The sequence below is a fragment of the Lagopus leucura genome, unplaced genomic scaffold (assembly GCF_019238085.1).
Source record: "Lagopus leucura isolate 7727_CA_CO unplaced genomic scaffold, USGS_WTPT01 136-19_obj-0_obj, whole genome shotgun sequence".
NCBI classification, from domain to species: domain Eukaryota; kingdom Metazoa; phylum Chordata; class Aves; order Galliformes; family Phasianidae; genus Lagopus; species Lagopus leucura.
The window spans coordinates 1-27,180 of NW_024968693.1; the positions used below are offsets into that span (position 1 = coordinate 1).

General features: G+C 59.3%; 1 protein-coding gene across 1 annotated transcript; it reads left to right on the plus strand.

Annotated features, from left to right (window-relative positions):
* Positions 1-57: 57 nt before the first annotated feature.
* Positions 58-14,616, plus strand: LOC122193790 (forkhead box protein O6-like; the record flags this gene model as incomplete). The annotated part of the gene is made up of 2 exons (XM_042894677.1): positions 58-321; positions 10,840-14,616. Coding segments are annotated over 2 exons (1,653 nt in total), but the record flags the coding sequence as incomplete, so codon positions are not given.
* Positions 14,617-27,180: the final 12,564 nt, after the last annotated feature.

Here is a 27,180-nt window from a genome sequence, read left to right on the forward strand (position 1 = left end):
GGGGGTTCGGCGGCGGCCCCCCCGGCTTTGGCTCCCGGCCCCGCGGACGGCCCCGAGCACGGAGGGGGGGTCCCGGGGGAGCGCAGAGCCCCCGCCGCCGCCGCGCCGCCGCCCCCCGGAGCCGACGTGGGGCAGCTCCGAAAGGCCAAAACCTCCCGACGGAACGCGTGGGGGAACCTCTCGTACGCCGACCTCATCACCAAAGCCATCGAGAGCGCCCCGGAGAAGCGGCTCACGCTCTCGCAGATCTACGACTGGATGGTGCGCTACGTCCCTTACTTTAAGGATAAAGGAGACAGCAACAGCTCCGCCGGATGGAAGGTAACCGAACCGCCGGGCCGGCCCTCCCCGCGGCCGCGCGCGTCGTAGGGGAGCGGTGGGGCCGGAGCGTGGCACGGAGCTGCGCCCCGCGGGGACGGCGGCACCGCTGGAAGGACCGTGCCCGGCGGCCCCGCTGCCCACCGCCTTCTCCCCCCCCCTCCCGAGGGGACGGAGACCGCGGGGACCCCCCCGGTGCCCCCCTCGCCGCGTCCAGATGGTGCCGGGAGCGAGGAGCCGCTTTCTGCTCAGCCCTGCCGCCTCCGCTGGGATCGGTGCGTGGCGGGCTCGGGGGCTCCGGCACCTCCGTAAGCATCGCGGCCGGCATCGGTCACCCGGTTCGGCAACCGGGGGGGCTCTTTTGGGTGCAAACGGGGCCCTTTTGGGGTGGGGAAGCTGAGCTGTGTGCCACCTGCAGCGCGGAGCGGGTGGCACAGGTGGAGCTGTGCTCATAGCAGCCGTGTCCCCCTCCTACCATGGCCATGTCTCCATCCCACGGCCGTGTCCGCCTCCCAGGGTGCCGGGAGCTGCGGGACCTCCCCATGTCGGGACACCCGCACGGCCTCGGGTTGCGGGGTATCCCCACGTCCCCCGCCCGCTGGGGCAGTACGGGGACACGCACCCGGTGACGTGGAGCGGTGCTGGAGGTGTCCGGCTGCGCACCAGGGCGGTCAGTGCGCTGTGAACCACCGGGTGTCCCCGGGTGTCCCCGCGGATGGCGGAGTCGCGGGGCCGTGGGCTGCGTGGTGGGCAGAGCTGCTGAGCGAGGATCGGCGCAGCCCTCGCCGTCCGTCGTGGCGGTGTCCCCGAGAGGCCGAGCTGTGCCTTCCCTGCATGCGTTGGGGACGCGGTGACACGCGGCTGTGCGCTGTGGGTGTGCTCCTCCCGCACGCGTTGCCTCCGACGCGTGGCCTCGTGGCGAGACGGGCAGAGCCGGCGGTGCCACCCGCATCCCCACGCTGTCCCCGCAGCCGCCGGCCCCGCGCCGTCCCATCTCGCGGGACCCCCCTCCGTCCTGCTGTCCCCGCGCTGCCGGCGGTGCTGTTCGCCCCCGCCTCGGTCCCCTCATGGCTTCTCCCCGCGTCCCTCCCGTCCTCTGCCCGGCGCTGCGCGGTCCCCTCGGCGGTGCTGAGCCGCTCGGAGCGGATTAAAGAGCCTCGTTCCTTCCTTCCTTCCCCCCCCCCCCCCCCCCCCCGCCTCTCCCGGCCGGGAGCAGCGGTGCGGATTTCCAGCGCTTCATTACCGAGAGCGGCGCCGTCCGAGGGGGTCCCGGCTAATGGGCCCCGCGCTAATTAGCTCGGCTGCCTCCCTGAGCCGGGGCTGCACGCGGTGGGGGTCGGAGGGGCGGCTCGAGGGCTCCGCCTTCCCATGCAGTATCGCGGTGGGATCCGAACGGGATGTCCCGTCCGTTGCTGCACCCGGGCCCCCAGGAGCGCCCACATCTCCTCTTGGGTGCTGGGTTCCTCCAGGGTTCTGCTTGGGGGAAACTGAGGCACAGCGCTGAACCGGCAGCGACACCCGGTGGGGCGCGGGTGCTCCGATGGGGGAGGGATGGACCTATGGGAAAGGGGTGTCCCTATGGGGCAGGGATGCTGTGATGGGGTAGGGACGTTTCTATGGAGTAGAGATGTTTCTGTGGGGCAGGGATGCTCCAATGGGGCAGAGATGCTCTGACGGGATAGGGATGCTGTGATGGGGTAGGGATGCACCAATGGGGCAGGGATGTTTCTGTGGGGCAGGGATGCTCTGATGGAGCAGGAATCGATCTGTAGACAGGGATGCACTGATGGGATAGGGATGTTTCTGTTGGTCAGGGATATTCCTATGGGGCAGGGATGCTCCGGTGAGGCAGAGTTGCTTTGATGGGGCAAGGATGCTCCCATAGGGATGTTCCTATGAGGTACAGATGCTGTGATGGAGCAGGGGAGTTCCTATGGGGCAGGGATGCTGTGGTGAGGTGGGAATGTTCCTATGGGGCAGGGATGCTGTGATAGGGTGGGGATGTTCCTATGGGGTAGGGATGTACCTGTGGGATAGGGATGCTGTGGTGAAGCAGGGATGTCCCTGTGTGGCAGGGATGCTCTGATGGGGTTGGGATGCTCAGATGGGGCAGAGCTGCTCTGACAGAATAGGGATGTTCCTATGGGGCAGGGGTGCTGTGGTGGAGCAAGGGTATTTCTATGGGGCAGGGGTGCTCTGATAGGATAGGGATGTTCCTATGGGGCAGGGATGCTCCGGCCCCACACGGTCCCCCTGTGCCGCGCTGTGCACACATTTGGAGCTGCTGCACCCGATGCAGGGCAGCAGGCACCCGTGACTGACAGTTCTGCTTAATTAGGGAGTTGTTATTTTATCAATTCCGAAGCGCTTGAAGTTTTCTGCTCCAGCTCACGCTCTGCACTTGTTAATGGGAAACCAACACCCTGCGCCAGCGCCGCACCTGCGGTTGGGAAGCTCAGCTCTGACACCCGAAATCCATCCGGCAGCCGCTGGGCTGCGCTTCACTGTCCCCCCCACCTATGGGGCTGCAGTGCTGTGGTGGGGGTCCCATACCCCCCCCCCCCCCCCCCCCAGGTGACAATGGCCGTGTGTCACACTGTGCTGCTCTGTGCTGGGCGCTGTGCTGCAGAGCGGCTGCTGTGTGTGCGTGCATGGAGCAGCCCTGCTTGCACGCGCTGCTTTGCACACCCCTGCACGTGCATGCACAGAGCAGCGTGGCTTGCAAACCCTCCTTTGCACGCCTGCACATGTGCATGCAGGGAGCAGCTCACCTTGCACAAGCTGCTTTGCACACACCTGCATGCGTATGCACGGGGAGCAGCGTGTCTTGCACACCCACCTGCACGTGTGCATGCCTCCCTTTGCACGCTGTGCTTTGGGCATCCAGTTGTGCATGCATGGAGGAGCTTGCCTTGCACACGCTGTGTGCACGGGGCTGTCCGCGTGTGCTCCCACGTGTGTGCACAGCCGTGCATTGCATGTGGTGTGAGTGAGGGGAGCATGGAGATGGGGTTGGGGGGATGGGGGGCAGCTCTGTGTGCTGGGAGGAATGGGAGGGAAGGGGAAGGGAAGGGAAGGGAAGGGAAGGGAAGGGAAGGGAAGGGAAGGGAAGCACCTGCAACCCAAAGCCTGCACCCTGCACCCCAATTCTGCCCCCCACACGCCATGCACCCTGAACCTAAACCCTGCACCCTGCATCCCAAACTCTGCTCCCCACACCTCAAACCCCGCACCCCAAATTCTGAGCCCTCCATCCCTGCACACTGCACCCCCAAATCTGTACCCGATATTCCCTGCACTCAGCATCCTAAGCTCTTCATCCCAAACTCTCCACCCTTTGCACCCCGCACCCTGCCTGCTTCATCCTGCGTCGTGCCCCACACATCCTGCACCCTGTACCTCAGATGCTGCTGGTGTTGTGGGGGATGACGGTGTGGGGCTGGGGGATGTCTGTATGGGCATGGGAGATGTCAGTGTGGGGCTGGGGTCTTGAGATGTGGAGTTGGGGGATTTGGGTATAGGGTTAGAGTACTCTATACCCCAAATAGGGATGAGGGATGGCACGATGTGGGGCTGGGGGATGAGGAGATGCAATGTGCAGAGCTTGGGGACTCAGGGATATAGGGTTGGGAGACATCAGTGTGGGGCTGAGGGCTGTCTGTATAGGGCTGTGATCTTGGGAATGGGTGAGGCTGGGGCAGGTGGATGTGGGGCTGGGGGAGGTGGGTGCACCCCGATGCTGGGAGCTGCTGAGGGTTGGATGGGATGTGACCAGTGTGTGACTTCAGGCTTGGAGCTGCTCAGCCCCACGGTCCCACAGCACTGCACCATCCCTACAGCCATGGGCTGAACTGGGGGGCATGGGGAGCCCCTGCCCAGGGAAGATGTGGGGCTGCTGTGGGGTGGGCTGAGATGGCGTCGTTCTGGTGCACGTTCTGATTTTAATGCTGTGGGGCTGTGGTGCAGGAGCTGGGTGGCTTTTGGGATGCATGCTCCCCACTGTGGGATGGGGCTGTGGGCAGTGGGGGTGCAGAGCCTCCTGGCCCATGGAGCCGGTCTGGTGTGCTTTGGGGCTGGTTTGTAGGATTTGGGGTCTGGCTGATGCATATTAGGGTCTGGACCATGGACGCTGGGGTCTGATCTGTGGACTTTGGGGTCTGGCCAATGGACAGGCTTTGGATTTTGGCCCATGGCTTTTGGGGTTTGACTGATGGTCTTTGGAGTCTGGCTGATGGGTTTTGGGGTCTGGTCTGTGGGCTTTGGGGTCTGACCTATGGATTTGGGCTCTGGCCAATGGGCTTTGGGATGTGGTTCACGGTCTTTGCAGTCTGGCTGATGGATTTGGGGATCTGGCCAACAGATGGGCTTCTGTGTCTGTCTGATGGATTTTGGGGTCTGATTCATGAATTCTGGGGATTCCCCCATGGATTTGGGAGTTGCGGCTGCTCCTTTTAAGGGCCCAGCCAATGTTCTTCTTTGGGATTGGGCCCACGGCCGAACTTTGGGCTCTGATCCACGGTCTTTGGGGTCTGGCCAACAGCTGGACTTTGGGGTCCAGCTCCCCGTTCCTGCACTGTGGGGCAGCGTTTGGGGCCGGAGGTGCACGGAGAGGCTGTGAACAAAGGCCCCATTGAGGCACGGCGCGGCGCAGGGAGCGGATCAGGAGCCCGGCCAGGAAAAACAGCTCCGGGAGTGGGAGCACAGCGTGTCCCTGGCTGCGGCCTCGGCCCTCGGTACACTCTGTAGCCGAGGAACCTGGCGCGGGACGCGCTGCACCGCCGCCAGCTCCACGCTCCTGACCCAGCGCCGTGGGCAACCGCTGCACAACGCCGTGGGGTCGGACCCCCCCCCCCCCCACCCCGCGCTATGGGGCCGGGGGCTCCCGACCGTGGGAGGGGGTAGGAAAGAGGAGGAGGGCCGGCAGCCAGCGGGTGGGCGCCGTGCCTGGCCGGCCGGGGATGCTTTGCAGGCGGCAGCAGCGTCTGATTCAATTACCGCGCGGTGTCGCGCAGCAGCCGGGGGGCGGCGGGGGCCCCACGGGGACGCGGCGCGACTGAAGGGCTGCCAGGTGCCCCCGAGACGGGGTCACGCCGTGGGGATGGGATTCTCTCCATGTTCCTCCTGCTGCCTCGCCCGCGCCGACCGCCCCCTGCAGCGATGGGGGCTCTGTGGGGATTCTGCCCCCTGTGCCCGCCCTCCATCCCACCGTGCTGCCCCGCACCCTATCGGTGTCCCCGCCGTGCTGCCCCACGCCTTATGGCTTTTCCCATCCCCTCACCCCAACCGCATCCCCCAGTCCTCGCCTCCTGCTCAGCATCCCCCTGCTTTTATCCCCATTGGATGCTCCATTGCAGCCCCCCCCCCCCGGGTGTGTTCAGTATGACGGGGGGCTTTGCCCGAAGGGTTGCCGTGTCCCTGAACAGGATAGTTTGGGGTGCGTGGGGAAATCTCGGGGTGTGTGCGATGCCCCCATGCCCTGGGCTCAGCCCCGCTGTGGGACACACACTGCTGGGGGTCTGTGGGCTGGGGGCCCCTTGCCATCTCCCTGTACCTGCAGGATGTCACCGGCCCCGTTGTGCCATTGGGGTCTGGCTGATGGATTCTGGGGTCTGGTCCAAGAACTTTGGGGTCAGGTCTGTGGGTTTCGAGGTCTGGCTGATGGACTTTGGGGTTGGGTCCGTGGATGGGCTTTGGGATCTGGCTGGTGGATTTTGGGGTCTGATCCGTGAATTCTGGGGTGAGATCTGTGGGCTTTGAGTTCTGACCGATGGATTTTTTGGGGTCTGGCCCATGGTTCAGTATTGGGGTCATGCAGTTTGGTTGATCAGTGCTCCCAAACCTTGGGCTCGGCCCCTCTGCAGGGGATGTGGTGCTGGGGGGCTTCAGGCTGGGGTCCCCCCCCCCCGCTCTATGTACCTGCAGGATGTCACCGGCCCGCTGTTCCCTTGGCAACAGCAATGGCATCCCAACACCTCGCACACATCCCTCACCGTTGCCCGGGTAACCTGGCGTCTGTGGGGTGGGCAGGTATGGGGGTCCTGGTGCCCCCAGAGCGGGTTGTGGGGTGGAGGGCTGAGCAGCAGGGCTGGGCAGGGCTCTGTGCACCCATCAGAGCTGTGCTTTGCTCCCATTGCCACATGGGTTGATCTGGCAGCTGGAGCAGCCGTGCCTGGGGGGGGGAGGGGGGCGAGGGGGGCATTGCAGTGTGTGTGTGCATGGGTGTGCATGCAGGAATGTGCATGTTTGGTCACACGGGTGTGCATGAGTGGATGCGTGCAGGGTGTGTGTGCATGTGCATGGGGGTGTGCATGCAAGGGTGTGGGCATGTGCACATACAGAGCTGTGTGCCTGTGTGTGTGCATGGGTGTGCAAGGGTGTGGGGCTGCCTGCCTGGCTGTGTGCATGGCTGTGTGCATGGCTGTACACATGGGCATGCGTGCAGGGCTTTGTGCATGTGGCTGTGCACGGGTGCATGCATGAATGTGCATGGGTGTGCACTTGAGTGCATGCATGGGTGTGTGGGTGTGCACATGTGTGTGCATGGCTTCCAGTCAGAGCTCGCTGTCGCTGCTGCCATCCTATGGGTAACCTATGGGGCAGCAGCACCCAGTGCAGCAGTGCTGCTGTGGGTCCCTGCAGTGACATCCTGGTGCCCACTCACGTTGTGCCTCGTGGGTGCCCTGTCCTGGGCGCTGACGTTGTGCCACTCCTGTCCCATGGAGACCTCGTTGATCTCTGTGTATTTTTTGTAGGGTTTTTGTTGGTGTTTTGGGGGGATGTCAGTGCCATGGTGTGTGGGCACAGGGGGTGGAAGTGGGAGGGACGTGGGTTGGGGAGCAGGGGGGACACTGAGGAGCAGGGAGGACATCGGGGTTGGGGCAGGGAGGGACTTTGGGTTGCAGCAGAAAGATTTTGGGGAGCAGGGGGACATTGGGGTTGGAGGAAGGGAGGTCATTGGGATTGGGGCAAGGGGACATGGGGAGCAGGGAAGGACACTGGGTTTGGGGCAGGGGAACATCGGGGTTGGGGCAGGGAGGGACATCAGGCTGCAGCAGGGAAGGATGCTGGGGTTGGAGCAGGGGGACATCAGGGTTGGGGCAAGGGAGAGACATTGGCATTGGAGCAGGGGGACACTGGGGGGCAGGGAGGGACATTGGGGTTGGGATAGAGGGGCATTGGGGTTGAAGCAGAGGAACAGGGGTTGGGGCAAGGGAATATTGGGATTGGGGCAGGGGGACACTAGTTGGAGCAGGAGGACGCTGGGGATCAGGGAGGACATGAGGGTTGGAGCAGGGGAACGCTCAGGTTGGAGCAGGAGGACATTGGGAATGGGGCAGGAGAATATTGGGGAGCAGGGGGACATTGGGGTTGGGGCAGGGGGGCACTGGGGGGAGCAGGGAAGACATTAGGGTTGGGGTAGGGGGATATTGGGGAGCAGGAGGACATTGGGTTTGGAGCAGGAGAACATTGGAATTGAGGCAGGGAGGGACATCGGGTTGCAGCAGGGAAGGACATTGGGGTTGGAGCAGGAGGATATTGGAGAGCAGGGGGACATTGGGGTTGGGGTAGGGGGGGCATTGGGGTTGGAGCAAAGAGGGACATTGGGGTTGGAGCAAGGAAGGTCTCGGGGGGGGGGGGAAGGAAACAGATTGGAGCAGGGGATGCTGGCATTGCAGCAGGCAACGCATCGCACTGGAGTAGAGTTTGGGGTCTCTGCTTTGGGGCAGGAGGGCAGTGCATGGCTGGGACACCCAGCTGGGGTTGTGTGGGGTTTGCAGGGCTGTGCAGTGGGAGGTGAGCGGGGAGCGGCTGCGGCGGTTGGGCTGCGGGAGGAACGCGGTGTAGAGAAAATTGAACCCAGGGGAAAAAACACTGTAATTTCATGCAAAAATTACACGGCAGCTCGGTGTGATTTACTGCAGCTATTTCGGTGGGCAGCTCTGGGGTGTAATTAGAGCATTACGGATAAGTGGCTGATGGGGGGGGGGGGGGTCTTCCCGAGGTGTCCCAGAGGGGTCCGGGCCAAGGGGACACCCGACGCTAGGGCACGAGCAGGGGTGGGGTGACGTGTCTGGGGGTCCCATCGCTATGGGTGCTCTGGGGGACACGGCGGGGCTGCGGGGACGGGGACACGGTGGGACCCCGAGGCGGATGCTGTCCTTTTCGGAGGGGCCCCGGAGTGATGGCAGCTGCTAAAAAATCAACCCGCTGCCATGGCAACGGCATCACTCCCATTGCAGAGCTTGGGTAGCAACCAGCTGTGTGGCAGCAGAGAGACCAGCGCCGGGAGAGGGCTGCTCGACCGCCTCCGCTCCGGTGGCACCTCCTGGGGATGGAGGGCAGCCCCACCCCGCGCCATCCCCGTCCCTTTGGGTCTGGCTGCGCTGAGGCCCCGTCCCCGGCCGACCTTTTCCCCACCCCATCGGGTGATGAGAGACGGCGGCGGCGTGAGACGGGGCAGGAGCTGCGGTGACGGCTTTCAGGCCACCGCTGCGCTCCTTGCGTGTCACCACCTGCAGTGGGGCTGCGCGGACGCGGCCCGTCACGCCGCTAATGGGCATTTGGTTCAATTAGCGGCGCGTCAGCCCCGCTCCGCTCAGCCGGAGCGCTGACCCGAATACGCTCGCCTCCATCGAGACCCCCGTGGGGCTGCCCGGGGGGAGGGAGGGAGGAGGGGGGGACACGGCCGCGGTGCCCTTCCCGGGAGCATCCCTGCCAACCCCGCCCTGGGGAGGGCACAGTGGGACTGCTCCTCCGTGTGCCCATGGGGCACTTATGGGGATTGCAGGGTGTGGTAGGATGCTATAGGTGGGGCGCGGGCGGAGCGGTGCTGTGGGTTTGTGCGCAATGCTATGGGGCGCAGCGCAGATGTGGCCATGGGGTACTGCAGGGTTTGAGGCTGGGCATGAGGCGATGCGGCGTGGCCAGAGGGCTGCTGGTAAGCGGTGCTACGAGGCGGTGTCACCCCCCCCCCCCCATCAGTGCCCCATTGCCTGCCCCGTGCCCCCCCCTCCCCCACCAGGCGTGGTGTCCCCGCGGACCCTCCTAGCGATAGTGGCAATTTTTGTGTAAGAGGAGTAAATCAGCACCAATTAACCCCGGAACCGCACTCGTGCGGCCGAGCACTCATTAGCGGCCGTGTTGGGGTCCCGCGGAGGGGGGGGGGTGGCCGGGCCGGGGGTTCCTCCCCATGTGCCCCCCACGGCCCCACCGCCAGCCCCCGACGGACGGCCCTCCCGGCGCTGCCAGATGCAGATCGCCCGGCAGTCGCTCCGCCAAACAATGGGGTCCGGCTAATCCTCTCACAATGGGACTAATTGCTAATCAGACCGATTTCACACCGCCCGCTCCCCTGACAATGCGGCTCGGCGGAGGGGGCGGCGGGGAGAAGGGACTCCGTGGGGGCTTTGGGGGTGGAGGGTCCCGCGCTCCGCTGTGGGGGGGCAGGGCGAGGGGTGGGGTGCTGAGATTTGGGTGTCAGACGGCAGGCAGAGAAGGGGGATGGGGGCACCCGACACCTGGGTGTCCTCAACCTTGAGTGTCCCCAGCCCACGTTGTCCCGAGCTCTGGGTGCCCCCAGCCCCTGGGTGTGTCACATCGCTATGGTCCGTAACAGGGCGCCCCCATGCCCTGGGTGTTCCCAGCCTCAGAGTGTCTCCAAGCCCTGGGTGGGTCACATCCCAACAGTCCTTTTGAAGGTGTCCCCAACCCCCCGGGTGCCCCTGACCCCTGGGTATCCCCACCTTCAGGGTGTCCCCAACCCCTGGGTGTCTCCCAAGCCCCCACGTGTCCCAGTGTGTGGGGACAAAGTGGCATCACGCTGCTGCTGGCTCTGCAATCATGACGATGCTGCGTGCTCCGCTCCAGTCCCCTGCAGTTCGCACTGCAGCACGGTGGCACAGTGCAAGGCTTGGGCTGTCAGGTGTCCCCAAGGAGGACTTCGGGGACAGGGAAACCTCTCGATGCTGGAGGCGGCATTGTGTCCCATCTCATCCCCTCTGCCCGCCCCCTCCCCAGCTGTACCCAGGGCCGTGCAGGAAGGGGTTAATGGCCAGCCCATACCTGCAGTTGCATTTTAAAGACGTGAAATTAAAGCCCGTAATTTATTCTCCCCACACACGAAGGAGCAATTAGTTCTAAACACGGCTTAATCAGTCAGCGCGAGATTGATTTCTGTAGACTTGGATTTGGTGGCTGCTGGCGAGGAGCCAGCCTGGGAGCAATCTCCAAATAAATGAAGTGCAGAGAAGTAAGCCATTACATAATATGATAGATGAGGCTGGAGCTCACTCGCCTCTTCATTAGTATTCCGCTGTACGCCGGCGATGGCACCAAACTTTCTCCCCAGCACCTTGGTTCCTTCCCCTTCCGCGTCCCTCTGCACCCCTCCTGGGGAAGCAGGGAGCTGCAGCGGCATCCCACGAGCTGCAGGGCCCGAGACATTCTCCTCCCTCGCTTGGCTTCCTCCCCTCCGCGGGCGCAGTCCCCCCCTGACGTCCCCTCTGCTTGTTCTCCCCGCAGAACTCCATCCGGCACAACCTCTCCTTGCACACCCGCTTCATCCGCGTGCAGAACGAGGGCACGGGGAAGAGCTCCTGGTGGATGCTGAACCCCGAGGGTGGCAAGACGGGCAAGACGCCGCGCCGGCGGGCGGTCTCCATGGACAACAACAGCAAGTTCCTGCGCATCAAAGGCAAGGCCAGCAAGAAGAAGCAGCTGCAGGTGACGCCGGAGCGTGGGGACGACAGCCCGAGCTCGCAGCAGGCCAAGTGGTCGGAGAGCCCCGCGTCCCACGCCAGCGATGAGTACGACGCTTGGGCGGACTTCAGGACCAGAGCTGGCTCCTCGGCCAGCACGCTGAGTGGGCGCCTCTCGCCCATCATGGCCAACCGTGAGCCCGACGAGCTGGAGGAGGACGATGGCACGCCGTCCTCCCCGCTGATGTACCCCAGCCCCTCCAGCACCGTGTCCCCCTCGCTGAGCGCCCGCTGCTCCGTCGAGCTGCCTCGACTCACTGACCTGACCGGTACCATCAGCCTGGGGGAGAGCCTGGGGGAGAGCCTGCTGGAGGACCTGCAGGACGGCTACAGCATGAGCCCCTCGCAGCCGCTGCCCCTGCGCCAACGCAGCTCCAGCTTTTCCTTCAACTCCAAGTGCTCCAGCATGGGGCCGGCTGCCAACACGTACTGTGGGACCATCTACAGCCAGCCGGCGATGGGGCTGATGCGGCGCCTGCCCATGCAGACCATCCAGGAGAACAAGCAGGCCACCTTCTCGCCCGCCGCCTCCTACCGGAACGCCTCCTCGCTGCAGGATCTGCTCTCCTCCATCTCCTACGCGCACAAAGAGAGCATGGTGCCGGGGGATCTGCCCCCTCCACCGCCCGGCCCTGCGGTGCCGTCCCGCGGCCACAGACAGAGCCCACTGCTGTGCGGGGAGCAGGGCATGGCCTACCCAGCCCACCCGGCCCCGCTGTTGAAGGGCAGTGCTCTGTACCACCCACCGCCCGCCGGCCACCACCCCGCTCTCAATGCCAGTGCCTTAGCCAACCCCGTCAGCCTTATGAGCCTGCCCGGTGACACATGCGGCGCAACGGCCATGCCGCACCACGGGCACCTGCACCCTTACGCTGCCAACCAAGGGGCGCACATGAGCCTGCTGGATTCGCCCTACGTGGGGGCTGTCCACCCCCCGGTGTTGGGTCAGGACAGGTTTCCAGCAGACCTGGACCTGGACATGTTCAATGGGAGCCTGGAGTGCGACGTGGAGTCCATCATCCTGAATGACTTCATGGACAGCGATGAGATGGACTTCAACTTTGACTCAGCACTCCCGCCGCAGAACGCGCTCAATGTGCCCACGCTGCCTGGTGGCCCGCAGCCCACGAACCAGAGCTGGGTGCCCGGGTGACCCCCGCCTGGCGCCCGCCTCCGGGATGTCACCAGGGGAACGCTGAGACAAACTTCTTTTTTTTTCCTTTCTCTTCTGCCTTTATTTGTTAAGATGGGCTAGAGCCATCGGGTCAAACTTGTGATGAAACACAAACCTTAGGGTCCTGGATGGAGATGGGGTGGGCGCTGGGGGCAGGCAGGAAGGGCAGCAGAAAGGGAACCCCTCCCCAGAGGGTCCGAGCACTAGTTTCAGCTTGGCCTGTCCTTGCGCCGGTGGCCCTCGGGCCGGGTGGAGGAGCAGGGACAGCTGGTGATGTGGAGACTTGCTCTGTGCGTACTGCTTTCTGGAATGGGGAACACTTTGCTTGGAGACACCTTAGAAAGTGAGTCCTCCAAGCAGCAGTGCCAGTAGAAGGGAGCCTGCCCCAGGCTGGGGGCTTCATCACCTCCAAAACCCTTATGGGACCTGAGCTCTGCGCATGCGCCCAGGTCCTTCTGCTTGGTGCAGGGGCCAAGCAAGAAGGGCTGGTGATGGAGGGAAGGGTGCAACAGCACGTGTGCACTGTGTGTGCCAGCAGTCGTGCTGCAGTGCTGTGATCGTGCTGCAGTGCCCTGGTCACACTGCAGTGCTGTGCACACATTGCTGTGGTCACACTGCGGTGCTGTGGTCACAGTGATGGCCATGCTGCAGTGCCACAGCCACACTGCAGTGTCACAGCCACGCTGCAGTGCCATGATCACAGTCTGTGTCATGTTTCTGTTGCAGTGCCGTGGTCACTCTGCAGTGCCATGGGCAGTCTGGCTGGCGGCTCTGTGTGCGGTGCTGGCGCTGCCTGCCTGGTGTGGGCTGTGCTGTGGTGTCAGTGCTGGAGCTGGGTGCCCTGTGCATGAGCCGGGGGCAGTCCCAGGGTTGGGGAGGGGGGGTGTATTTATTTGATTTCATGCACTCTTTTGCCATTGAGTTCTTGCGTTGGAAGGAAGGGTCGAGCTTGGGGAGGGGAGGAGGAGGCCACAGCAGTGCTTGTGCAGCACAGAGCTGCGTCCACCACCTGTCCCAGTGGGGCTGGGTGCTGGGACCGACAGCAGGAGCTGGGGGCTGCAGTGGGGGTTGCTCTGGGCATCCATGGGATGCAGCAGGGCTCCTTCTGCTGAGCCTGCACGTTGTCTCAGCTCAGCTCTTCCCTGCTGGCTCCAGCATTGCCTCCTCACCGTGCTGCTGGTTCCGCTTGGTGGTCCCACTGGGGCCCATGGGTGGGCACCCTCTGTGCCTCCCCCAGCTCTGGGTTTGGCAGAGCAGTGCCACCATTCACCTCTGGCCCGGGCACGTGGCGGGCGTAGTCTCTAAAGACATTCTTACAGGTTAATTAATTATGTTTACATTATTTGATCATGTACAGAATTTAATATATTCTATTATATATAATCTTTCTCGAATGCTTTTTTTAAAAAAAAGGATTATTCTTTGGGTCAGGATCATCCGTTTTTGTACCACCACCTCTTGTTTCAGGCACGTTTCAGTCATTGGAAACCGATTGCAATCGCAGTGCAATCCCTGCCCCCCCCCCCCCCCCAGCTCTGCACGTGGAGAGGTGGGGAGGGCAATGGAGAAAGGGGGGGGGTCCTGCCCTGTGTGCCCCCCAAGTGGCGGTTCTGTAGGCACAGCCAGCAGCTCACCAGCACCCGGCACACAGACGGGGATGCCCCATGTACAGGGACCCTCTGAAGCCCCCGAAGGATGAGAAAAGCCCCCGGCCCCGCTCGCACCCCCCGGGGGGGGGGGGGGGTCCCGTCGCGAAGCTGTCTTTGTGGTTCGTGACCGTGGGGTTGTCGTGTGTGCGGTGGAGTCGTGTTGGTTAAGCGTCGTGTGTACAGTGGTCGTGAGGTGCGAGGGATGGAGCGCAGCGGGGGCTGAGCCCCCCCCAAAAACAGCCCGGGAGAGTCAGGCAGGAGCCGGGGGGGCTCTGGGTGGGATGGGGAATGGGGAAGGCTGGAGCTGGGCGTGTGGCACATGGCTGTGCCCATAGGGTGCTCCCATCGCCCCGTGCCCACACTGCTGGCTTTCCATCTCTGCAAACAGTTCCCAGAACGCTGCCCACCCCACCCCAACCTCCCCCCTGACCCCCGCCCCACAGCCTGCAGCTCTGCACCCACCGAGCCAGGGGACGCTGAGGGGTCCCACCAGCTTTCTTCATCCAGTGGCTTCGGTCCATCCTTTCCCTCGTATTTATAACTGTACAGACTGGGGGGGAGGGTCTCTGACAGGCGTCATCTCTCACCACGCATCTATCGTATGGCAATGGTAACTTTCTTGGTTGTGCTATTAGAGTTTGTGTATGTGGCAATGTAAAGAACTGTGTATAGTGCATTGTACAGCATATTTTCATGAATAAAACTGTTTTAAATATGACGAGGTCAGGCTGCTGGCTTTGGTGCTTCCACGTGTTTGGGCTGGGGATGCTCACGCCTTGCTCCCACTGGGTGTAGGGATTCCTTGGGTGCAGTACTGGCCTGGAAACTCCCTTTTGTGCAGCCACCTGTGCTGGAAGTTCTCGGTTCTCCTTCTGGGGAAGCTTTCTGTTTGTGGGTGCCCCATCCTCGGAGATGCACGAGACCATGGATGGGGCAACCCAACCCAATGGGGGCATCCAGCCTGCGGCAGTGGGGTTGAAACTGGGTGGGCTTCCAACCCAACCATTCTGCAGTTCTATGGGTGGTGATGGGCTCAAGGGCACTCGTGGTGTCAGCTGGGGGGACACCAGAGCCAGCTGCCTCTCACTGCTTCCCAGGTCTTGCTGCTGGAGAAGGGTCAGCTCTGCGTTATATAGGGCCAAGGGGCAGAACCAGGGCTGGAGAGGTCGGGGTTAAACCAAAAGTGACACCAGGAAGAGTCTGGGGGCTTCCATAGTGCCCGGGTAATGCTCACTAGGAGCAGCACCTTCACCCCAGGAGCTGTGAGACTCTGCTGTGCTCCGTGTCCTCAGTGAACCCCAGCACCTCGCTGGGGAAACTTGTCATCTTAGCAAAAGAAAGAAATTAAGGAAAAGAACAACCGGAAGAAAGACATCAAGTTGGTTTGACAGGATCTATTTTCCATAAATCCCTGTTGATTGGCATTAATTATATCACCCTTTCTGATTCTTTATTCATTGCATTCCATATCAGCCTTTCCATTATTTTGCCTGGGATCAATGTCAGGCTGACAGACTTGTAATTACCCGCGTCGTCCTGTTTCCCCTTTTAAAATATGAGGCCAACCTCCACTTTTCTCCCAGGGCTCTGGAAATCCCCATGTGCTCAATGCCTTCCAGAAACGCAGCGCTGGAGCCAAGGCTCCTGGGTGGGTTTCCTTCTTGGAAAACTGATTTCTCACTCAACCCTAGCCCAGTCCAGGGACATCCTCACCCTCAGCATCAGCTCCCTTCCCATGAAACAGATGGGATGGTCAGGTCGGATAGTAGGAACAATGTCTTCTCTGGTAGAGTGGTGATGCATTGGCACACAGTGCACAGGGAGTGGGGGGGTCACCAATCCTGGAGGAGTTCCAGAACTGTGGGGAAGTGGCGCTGAGAGATGCTGTTAGTGGGGATGGGACATGGGGATCTCAGAGCTCTCTTCCAGCCTCGATGACCATGACTGAGTGGGCATGGTGATGGTGGGTTGATGGCTCAACTCGATGATTTTGGAGATCTTTTCCAACTCTAATGATCCTATGGTTCTGTGAACGGGCATGGTGGGGATGGGACAACAGTAGGGTGTGCTGATCTCAGGGCTCTTTTCCAACCTCCGTGATTCTACGGTTGCACGATCCCTTGTCTCTGTGCCTGCCCCACTCCCACACCAGCTCCACGTGTGTCGGTCACCAGCTCCACGTCTGCCTGCTCTGCTTGAGCTCTGGGCTGTGGGAACCACTACAGAGCCCAGTGTGATGAGGGTGGCAGTGGGATGGACCGACACCTGAGCGGGATTTGAGCTCAGTGAGAGCAGGGATGGAGAGCAAGGCTGAAGGTGCAGAGCTGACCGCCAGCGTGGGCAGCTCACACAGGGCTTCAGTGGGAAGGGGCAGGCAAACAGAGAGGGGACGGCGGTGCCCATGGGACAGGGAATGGAGCTGAGCCCTTCTCTGAGCACACGGAGGAGGATGAGGACAGGAGGCTGCAGGCACATGGGGAGGAAAGCCTCCAGGAGCATGTGTCTGTCATAAGATATTCCCTTGCAGAAATCTTGGAAACCTTAGAAAGAGTTTTTGCTCAATGTTATTAATTAAGGCAAAAGAATCCCCATATGGAAAGAGAAACAGTCAAGTTATATTTTTGCTAAATACGCGGCACCATATGGTAACATACAGAAAATTGGCCACATAGGCAGCCCAGAATATATGTTACCATATGTTCATATGTACTTTATAATTTCTTTGTTTTTGAAAGAGGGCATTGTCTTATGGGGCAAAAATGAGCAGCCCACCCCAGGGAGAAGGAGAAACATCACAAGCTGCTTCTGCTGAACGCAGCCCAAGGAAGGAGCCCAGCCACCTGGCCTGGGGGCTGCATGCTGCTTTCCCACCCTGCACCATCCCGGCTGCACCCTGGGTGTAGAAGGATGCACGCCGTCCCAAAGCCACCAGCATGGTGGGCACTCAGACCTGCACAGGGCTCGTGGATCCGTCCCCACATTGAGCCTCTTGCCGGGAGTTACTCTGCTGTTTTGTTCCAGCTGCACTTCCCTGCATGGAAGGGACTCCACTGCAAACACATCTGCAGCCTAGTGATGCATCCCATGGGGGCTGAGGGATGGCTGACGGGGTGACGTGTGCCCCCGTCCCATTCAGAATACTGGGCTGCCCCTGCTCTCACCCTGCTGCCCTGCTTTGTGTAGAGCCCGGGCAGGAAGCCCCCTGCCCAGGAGCACTGAGGGCTGCACACTCAGCTCTCAGTGCTGCAGCTCAGGAGGTGGCTGAGATATGGCACCACGTCACCCCAAACCTTGGCCGCATCCATCCTTCACACCCACCCCAAAGCCACCCCACCACCAGCTGGGTGGCCCCCATGGGAGATACCTGTGTGCCCCCACGGTGGAGCCCAGCAAGCTGTGGGGCTCCGCTCCCCCCAGACACCCCCCAGAGGCTGCAGCCCCCCCAGCCGTGCAGCTGTGAGCCCTTTGTGCTGGGTGGCTGCCGCCCGCCGCGCGCCGGACTGCACACACGCAAAGGCAGGGCTCGCTTCCAGCCCCACTTCTGAGCCCCCCCCCCCTCCCCCCCTCTCGGCTCCTCGGAGCTTCATTAAAAGGAAACACAAACCAGAAGCAGAAGGAAGCACTTTCAAGTTGCTGGCAGCTTTGCCTGTCTGTGAGTTATGAGGTCTTGCTTTATTCATGGGGCAGGAAAAAATGCTTATCTCCTAAGAGTCCATTATGCTTCATTTGGAGCCCGGGTGCGATCGGTGCTTTGGCAGAAAAATCCCCCCTGCCCCACTCACCCTCCCGAAACTTTATCTCCCTATTTCATTCCCGGGAGCTGCGCTCACCCCACTTTATCGGCGGTGATGGAGTGGAGTGCTGACTTCTCTGCTGTCCTAGCAAAAATGAGGATGGAGACATTCTGCTCCAGGTTCCTGCTATTTTCAGAGACCTTGGCTGCATGATTTATTCATAAAAAAGCCATTATTTATGCCAAAGAAAGAAGACAGAATGGGTTAGCTTTTTAAGTGCTTATAATGCATTATATGGTACCTTAGCCTGCCAGACATCATTTATAATTGTAGAATCCCTTAACCTCCTTTTTCTCTTTTTCCTACCCTTCACATCAGTGTGGAGGGTGATAGCAAACTCGGTAATTAGCAGAAGTTGACAGATGTGGCAAGGAAAGGTAAGGTGAAATAGCAGCGCAGGAGATGTCTCTCCAGCACCTGAGCCAGGAAAGGCCCTCCCTCTTCCCAGCCCTCATCTGCAGCACTGGGAATGCACTGGGAAAGAGAATTGTACTGCAGTGCTGGAGGGGACCGTGGTGTGGCCAGTGCTGGGTGGGTGCAGGAAGCTCTGAAGACCATCTGGTCTGGGATGTAGCGGCGTTCAGGATCTCATGTGGAAGAAGCAAGGCGATAATCATAGAGCCATGGAGTCATTAAGGTTGGGAAAGACCTCTGAGATCCACAGAGGAGTCCAACCTACCGCCAGTATTGCCCTCCATGAGGTCCCACAGTGCCACATCTACGTGTTTCCCAAACACCACCACCACCATGGCCTACAACAAGTGAGATTGTAGTGCTGGGCTTCAGGGGAGCCAACTTTCATCTCTTCAAGGACCAACTTGGAACTTAGAACCCCCATGGGCTGCAGCATTGGAAGGAAATGGGGCCCAGGAGCGCTGGTTGACATTTTGGCATCACTTCTTCCAAGCTCAAGATTGGCACATCCCTAAGAGCAAGAAATCAGGAGACCTGCACGGGTGAGCAAGGTGCTCGTGGTAAGCTCCAAGGGAAGAGGAAAGTCTGTGAACCTTTGCTTAGGGACGTGATTTAGCAGAAGGTTTTTAGGGTTGTATGGGTAGGTTGTATTTGGACTTGATGATCTTTAAGGTCTTTCCTCAACCTGAGCAATTCTATGATTCTATGAAACGTGGGAAAAGGGCCTGGGCACTTTGGAGGAATATAGGGATGCTGAAGGGCCTGCAGGGACGTGACAAGAAAGGCTAAAGGCCCACCTGGAATTAAGTCTGTGTCAATAAAGGCTTCTTCAAGCGTGTCAACAGCAAAAGGACGACTAAGGATAACGTGGACCGGATGCTGAGTGTGGTGGGTGCTCTGATAACGGGATGGTGAAGAGGATGGATGCCTTCTTTGCTTAGGTGTCTACAGCTCAGTCAGCCCCTGGGAAATCCCAGGCCCTGGAGGAGAATCCATGAGCAGCACTTTGGGGTCCTTGTGGGGTGATGGCCCCAGGCCGGGGGTCCACGTGCCATGTGCCCTGTGCCATGTGCTCCCACCTGGCACAAGGTGCTCAGCTCTGTCTGCCAGCTGGAAAGCAAGGAGGTGAGAGGTGGCCTCCCCTCCAGCTTTGCCTCTAAGGTTTCAAGGAGGAGAAAATCCCCGTGAAAAGGCAGCGCTGTTTCCCAGCTCCTCGAGTTCAAAAGCAGAGGCAGAATCTCAGCTCCGATTTTGCTTTTTTTAAGCCCAAGATAAATAAGAAAAAAAAAAAAAAAAAAAAAAAAGGAAGAGGTGAGAAATAATGTAACGTAATCATCAAGGAGAGGAGAAACCAAAGGCTCGACTCTCTCACATGCGCAAATATAAACACACAACACATTTTAAAACCAATTAAAATCCCTTTGCAGAGAAAAGCTCTTTCACCCACTCTCTGGGATATGGGCTATCTGCTTCCTTGGCGCGCTGTATATGAATAATTAAAAGCTAAACATATGTTAAAAAATGCAAACAGTACATGATCCTGGAAACTTCCCCTCCTTATTATTATTTCCACGAGGAAGCTGTTAAATGGTTATAAAACCGGTGAGATACGCCAACCTTGGCACCTCGCGCCGCTCCCTGCTTTGTCGAGGAAAGAGTTAAAGCCATTTGGCAGGGACTAACCCATTAGGCCTAATAATTATGAAATTATAGAGGTACTCAGGTGACTGTTAATTTCACACATACTGTTCAGCTCTGTGGCTAATGAGAGCCTGAAGAACTCAAGTGCCTCATCTTTCTTGTTGAATGGTGACCTGCAATTAATGAGCTTCTGCAAGAAAAGGCAGCATTTTGCACTTGGGGCTAATAAGATGGCTTTTGTGCAGCAGCATTGTGATACCGGGAGCTTTCGAATGAAGATTAAGAACTTTTCCCCTTATTTATTTATGAGCTCCACGCAGTCCAAAGGACCACACATGCAGAGAGGCAGCCCCGGTTATGTGAGCGCCCTGCGCTGGGTGATGGCACAGGGAGGAGATGGAGCAGCTCCGGGCCAAATCCTGCAGTGGGGAGGAGAGGAGCACGTGGGGTTCCACTCCCGGCCATGTGTGCACTGAGCCTGAGGGCTGCTGGAAGCACCGGCAGCGTTGTGCAGTGCTTTGGGAGCCACATCCTCCCACTGAGGGCTGCCCTCTGCTTGGCACCTCTGTGGGGCCAGCATCCTTAAGGCTTTGTGGAGAAGCTGCCCATCTCTCTGCAGGATATGCAGGCTTCTCGTTACAACCTACTGCAAAAAGCTGCTGTTGCGTTTGTCCTGGATTCTTTGGGGCTGTGAGCAGGGCGCACGTCCCCGTGTGTCTCCCTGCAGTGACTGCCTTGCTGCTATTTCTAGTCTAACCTGAAGGTGCTTGAGATGGAGTGACGGAGTGAAGTCCTCTGCTCCTGGAAGTTTTGTTTCCTTCAGGCCCACAGGGTGACTTTGACAAAGCCCCAGTTTTGTCTGTGTCCTCATTTTGGGCTGGGTGAGATGCCAGGAGCATCCATGCTCCAAAATCACCCCACAGCCAGTGGTGACTGTGACAAAGCACGAGGAGAAGGGCTGCTGGGGAGGTTGGGGATGTCCGCTGGGCACCACAAAGATGCAACTCTCTGAATGACTGCCTGGCCCATGTGGTTTCCTCCTGCCTCTGTGAGCACAGAATCTTAGAACCGTTAAGGTTGAAAAAGGCCTCCAAGATCCCAAATCCCACCCCAATGCACCCCACCATGCCCACTGCCCATGTCCCTCAGAGCCACAGCCCCATGTTCCGGAACACCTCCAGGGATGGTGACCAGCACCCCATGGTCAGTTTGTGTCAATGCATCACTACTCTTAGGGAGAAGGGATTTTTCCTAATGCCCAACCATTCACTCCCCTTAGGGGTGACTGGCCGTGTAACCACAGCTACTTCACTTGGCCTGAGGGCTTTGTATCAAGATCACCCTATAGGTTTGAAGGAAGCATTCCTCCATTCCAGGAGCAGAGGATTTCACTCTGTCACCACCCTCTGGCTTCCCACTGACTCCCAGCCCCACACTGCATCCTCCAGCATCACCCACTCTGGGTTCATCACGGAAGGTCATAGAATCACTGAGGTTGGAAAAGACCTCCAAGGCCATCATATCCAACAGTTGACCCAACACCACCATTCCCACTAAACCACTCCTGCAGCCACACAGAAGGGAACAGACCTCTCTCTGGCTGAAGGAGAAGGAGCCTACAGAGCTCCCCTGTGCCTGCTGCTCCCTTGTATGAGGACATGAGGTGGTGCAACACACCATGTTCCCAACAAGTGTAGGCTGGTTCTTAGTCACCTTCCTGTCCTCTGCTCGCAATGGCTTGTGTGATTAATTGGTCCTGTGATTTTTGGGGAATCAGCATTATAGTGGTGATAGGGAAGTCCCTGAACTGGTTCTTCATAAGCCCCAGGGGCTCCTCATCATAGTCTCAGGGTGACCCTATTCCTATCACAGCCCCAGGGTGTCCCTGTCCCAGTTGCAGCCCCAGAATGACCTTATCCCACCTTGGAGCCTCAGAGTGCTGGGGGGCGATATGAATGGCTCCTGTCCCATTGTGCTGCCTTCTGCCCATTTCCTGGACCCTGGTGCATCTCAGAAGATGGAGAGCAGGTTTCTGCCGTGCCACCACTGAGAAAAGCTCTCATCTCTCCTTGGAGAGCCCAAGACCTTTGTTGGGTGCGTGGCACCGCTACAACCACAGCACAGAGCAGAGCATCTCCATGCACGGAGCTGGCAACGAACCAGCAAACGTGTCCCTTGCCAGTGAGGGTAATGGAGTGATCAAATGGATCAGAAAGGAGCATAGTGGGAACTGCTTTTCCCCCCTGCAAAGGAGCTGGGGCACCAGAGGCTCAGCCAGCTTGCATTGAGCTCACTGCCTGCTCTTGGCTCGCTCCGTGCCTCAGTTTCCCCAGCTGAATAATGTGGGCAATGAGCTGCCTAGAGGCAATGAGGAGTTGCATCATCCCCATAGCAGGCAGAGCTGTGAGGACAAATAAGGTCAGTGTGGTCCCCTAACACCTCTGGGAAAACTGAGGCATGGAGTGGCAGCTAAAACACACACGTGCAGGGGTGGGAGGGCAGTGTGCACACATCTCCAGCACTGTGCATGGAGGTGAGCCCCTTGGCACAGCACTGCTGACACTTGGTGCACCAGGAACCCCATGGGCAGCCCACCTGGCCACCATCTGCCGTGCCAGAAGGATGAGGGTTCCCCTGGATCCTGTGTCACCTCCACCAGCCCTGCAGGGAAGTCTCAGGTCCCCCTGGGCATCTCGGATTGCTCCAGGTGTCTGTGTTGAGTGGTTGTGCCCCTCATCCCAACCCCCACTGACAGCTGTACGATTGCTCTGCATCCACACCCCCAGCTCTGCCCAGGTGAGCCCAGCTCTCACATCTCCGTCTCCAGGTACTTTATTAGAACGTGAGGACATCTGTGATCCAGAGCCACTCCAGCGCTGATCCCTGGGTGCTGGTGCTGTGCATCCCTGTTACAGCCCCTCTGCTTTGCAGTGCACAGAGGGGAGGACCAGCAGTGCTCAGGTGGTCAGGTCCCTGTGGGCAGGCACTGATATTGGGGTTGGGGGATTGTGGGCTGTGTGCTGTCTTTTCTCTTTCTCTGGGCTCTGAGCCACCCCGCACCCCAGCGCTCACCCTGCGGAGCTTCCTTCTTCAGCACAGTGCTGCAAAGAGCCCAAGGGGCTGTTGTGGTGCTCATCCCCTAGGCTGTGCTTGTGGGCTCTGCATGCTGCTGGGAACAGAATGGCATGCCAGCATCTTGCCAGCCCCGCTGCATGGCACCAGAGACCCCAGCTGATGGAGGCCGTCTGGTGCAAGCCACATGTCCGTGTTGTTTAGGGAAGCTGAATGTGGCTCTGAGAGCCTCAGCAGCGACATTTCTGGCCACGGAGGCAGGAAGACACCTGCAGCCTGCCTGCAGGCGGGGGACGATGCTTCCTGGCAGTCCTCCACCCTCACAACCTATGGTGTTGACAAGCCCCACTGAGCGCTGGGCACGAGCCAGCGCCTGGCTGCCGACCATCTCCCTCCTCCTTGGCTCCAGCAGCACAAATTACCAGTGAGAAATGGGGAGTGTGTGCACGTTGTATGTCCCCGTCCTCTGGGGACACCCCGTCACCTTGTCACCACGGTGCAGCCACGGCTTGCTGCTCTGCACAGTGCCTCGTGCCAAGGCTGTGCCCATCATGCTGTGGTGCCAACAGGATGCCAGGTTTTGGCTGCCACCCCCGGGAATCCTTGGCTGCTACCCCAGGAGGAGCCCCTGGGGCATGGCTGGAAGGCGAAGCTGAGCTTAACAGCCCCACCAGGGACATACAGACCCATGGAGAGAAGCCTTCACCCCAGGAGAGGGTTGGCAGCCAGCACAGAGCCCAGCTGGGGAAGGTAACTTCTCCTAAACAACACCAGGTTTATTGGGCACGGGGGACTACAGAGATGTTGGTAATGGGAATAGCAGCGTGGCAAAGCTCTGGTGCAATCCTGCATGCCCAACCCACTCCAGACAGCTCTCACCTGGGTCATATCACCCACACACGGTGCAGCCATCCCAGCTGGTGACAACCATCATGCCCTTGAATGCCACATTCTGAGCACAGCATGCAGCTTGTGTGGTGACAGCCATGGGGGCCTGGAACTGGTGGAGCAGGTCCAGAGAAGGCCGTGAGGATGCTCATAGGGGAGCACCTCTTCAGTGATGAAGGTCTGGCACAGGCTGTCCAGAGAGCTGTGGGTGGAGGTGCCCTAACCCCAACCTCATCCCTAACCGTGACCCCAACCTCACTCTCAACCCAAACTACAACCCTAACCCAAACCTTAACCCTAACCCTCACCCAGCACTAATCCTATCCCTATCCCTAACCTGGGCAGCCTGACCTGGTGGGAGGCACCATCCCCTCCCCATTGCTCTCCCCACGAAGACCTCTCTGCCTGCCCCACAGCACACTGGGGACACTGGGCTCTCAGGAACGCGGGCTGGCCGCGCTCCAGCCTCATCAGCATGCCAAGTGCTCTCTGTGTTCCACATCCTACCCTTCACATCCAACCACTCCCCATTAATTTCCCCTTTGCCACACACGTTGCCTGGGCCGGGCTATTCCCAGGGCGCGGGGCTGGGGGTGCCCAGGAGCCCCGACCCGCGGTCCCGGGCTGGGAGTGGGAATAGGGGGAGCGGCGCTTGGCTTTGTCCTGCGGCAGACACATGGAGCACATTAGCAGCCTTTCAGGGGAAGTTTGATCGATGGGGAAGGCTTTCTAACTGACTATCAAAGCACGCATGGTATGTGAGAAGCAGACACCAATTAGTGATGTCTTTTTAAAGGCTGCCTTGTTAAGAGGGGAATAAGGGGAAAGAATGAAATTGGCCAGAAAACATGGAGCTATTTAACCTTAATTAGAAGAAAGGTGTGGGCTTTGTGAAAAGGCCATTTCTGAAAGGGGTTTTTCTCCCTGGGTATAAAGAGATCCTGCCTACTTGTTAGAGACTTGTTAGAGTTTATAAGACCGGGCAGGAGGCTAACTTGTAGAAATGCCTTTTATGCCACTTGAATGTGCGGCTTATTATAGTCTGCCATCCTGCCAGGGTGGCTGGTGGAGAGGAGAGGAGAGAGCAGCACTGCCAACTGGCTATAAATTTCATGAACATCATAAATGTAAGTGCTTTCTGGAGAGCTGTACAGATTGCACATAAAAGTCCCCCTTCTGTCCCTGTAAACTAAAAAGAGGGCTTTTTTGGCAAATTAAAAATTGTAGAGTGTATTCCATGCTGAGCTCGGAAGCAGCCAGGCTACAAATCCACGCCACAAAGCCGCAGCCGTGCAGGGAGGTCCCCGCACACACAGAGGGCTCTGACCCTGCTCCACTGCAGCACTGGCACAGCAGCCCAGCAACGGGGTCCCCAAACCAGCACTGGGCACAGAGGTGGCCTTTCCATGCGAGCTGCACAGCCGGTGCTGTGCCAGGAACACCCCCAGCTCTCATGGGGCTGCTGTGGGCGTCGGGGCTCGGTGTGCGAATGGGTTGGCGCCTGCTGTCTGCTCAGCTGAGTGAGCTCTGCTTCTCCCCCCGCATATCAGATTTTTTTTTTTTTTTTTTTGGGTTTAATAAGGGCCATAAATATCATCTAATGACTGTGCAGAGCGAGCGTTCAGGGCACACGCGCGCATGCAGCGCGATGCTCTCCAGCAGCCACCTGTGCCCTGGGGCACACAGAGCAGGAATCGCTCCCAGCCCTGTGGATGGCTGAGCCCAGGCTGTGCTGGAGGGGCACAGCACCTGGTTACTCTTGTCCCTTGCTGGGACGTCTCACCGGGCAGCTGTAGCCTTTGCTTTCCTTGGGCTGCCTTCACTTTGCAACCAGCTCTGGCATTGCATGGGCGCAGTTTTCCCCTGCAGGAGACTGAAGCGTGTGCAGCTCAGGAGCTCAAAGGCTCCTTTGCTCAAAGGAGGCTTTGCAGTTCATTGCAGAGCTGTGCGCACTGGCACTGCTATCACTCCTTTCCAGAGCCGTCACTTTTGCCGTTGCATCTCCTCCAGGCTGCCTCTGCAGCACATGGCAGCTGTGGGTGCCAAGCCCTGGTGGCTCCTTTCGCTTTCCACAGAACGCACGTGCCTGAGGTCCCAGGAGCAGCAGGGAACTGTGGCCTCAGACAAATAAAAATCAGTGCTCAGCACAGCTGCCTGCTGCAACATGACAACATGACAGTGTGAAGGGAGCATCCTCACGCTCAGATCCCAGGGAGAAGCATTCTGCTCGGGCATGAGCGCTGATTCCCGTGCAGCCACCCGGTCTCCTCGTAGCAGCACAACACACATTGCAGCAGAGCAGCACGTTCCCACCAACCCTCAGCACTGCAGGGTCAGGCAGCCCCAGTCTGTGCCCGGCACCCTAGGGCAGGACCGGTGTTTCCATTGTGTGCTGTCATCTGTGCTTGGAGGGAGAGTTTGTTTCTTCTTGGAAAGGGATCTGTGCTGGTGCATGTTTCTGGGTGCATGAATTCCACTGTCCACTTGGCTAAGGGCATTGCTTTACCCTGAGACAAACAGCTTTTGGGCACGGTGTGGATTTGGGGGTAGAGACATGGCATGGGCATGGAGAGATGGTATGGACATGGAGAGATGATATGGGGACGAAGAAATGACATGAACTTAGAGACTTGGCATGGAAACATGGCTTGGGCATGGAGACACAGCGTGGGCAATGGAGGCAGGGTATGGATAAGGAAATGGCATAGTCATAGAGACATGATATGAACATGGAGATGTGCACAGTGCACATGGCTTGGGCACGGAGAGATGATGTGGACATGGAGACACAGCACAGACATGGAAACAGCATGGGCAAAGAGAAATGGCATGAACGTAGAGACGTGGTATGGACATGGAGACATGGCAAGGGCACAGAGACACAACATGGGCACAGAGAAATGGCAAGAGCATGGAGATGTGATGGACAAGGAGGTGGCATGGAGACGGGGCATGAGCTTGGAGGCACGTGATGGACACGTGATGGACATAGAGACAGCCTGGTTATGGAGATGCAGTATTGACATGGAGATACGATGTGGAAATGGAGATACAATATGCTGGGGACCACTCTCTGGTGACAGTTCAGACTCAGCATTTGGAGCCTAAGGAACATCACAGAGATTTTTGTTTTGCTTTCCCTGGCCTCAACCTGCAGCAACACCCAGGCACACTGATACCATACAAACACTTTCGGATAGCTCTGTGCCGGTGGCAAGCCCGTTTTGTGTCTTATCCCACCCCAGTGTTCCCCTGTTTGACTGAGGACTGAGGATGTCCCAGGGGATGAGCGGGTGGCAGTGGAAGCAGACGTGCTGGTGCCAGCCTGTTCCCAGCTCAGGGACAGTCTCCAGAGCATCCCAGGGGAGCGTGGTGGCTGTGCAGGACTGAGGCTGTTCTGAAACCACAGCTGGGGCTCTGTGCAGTGATCCTTGGCTGCACCCTGGGGGTTTTGCGTGCTGCAGTGCTGCAGG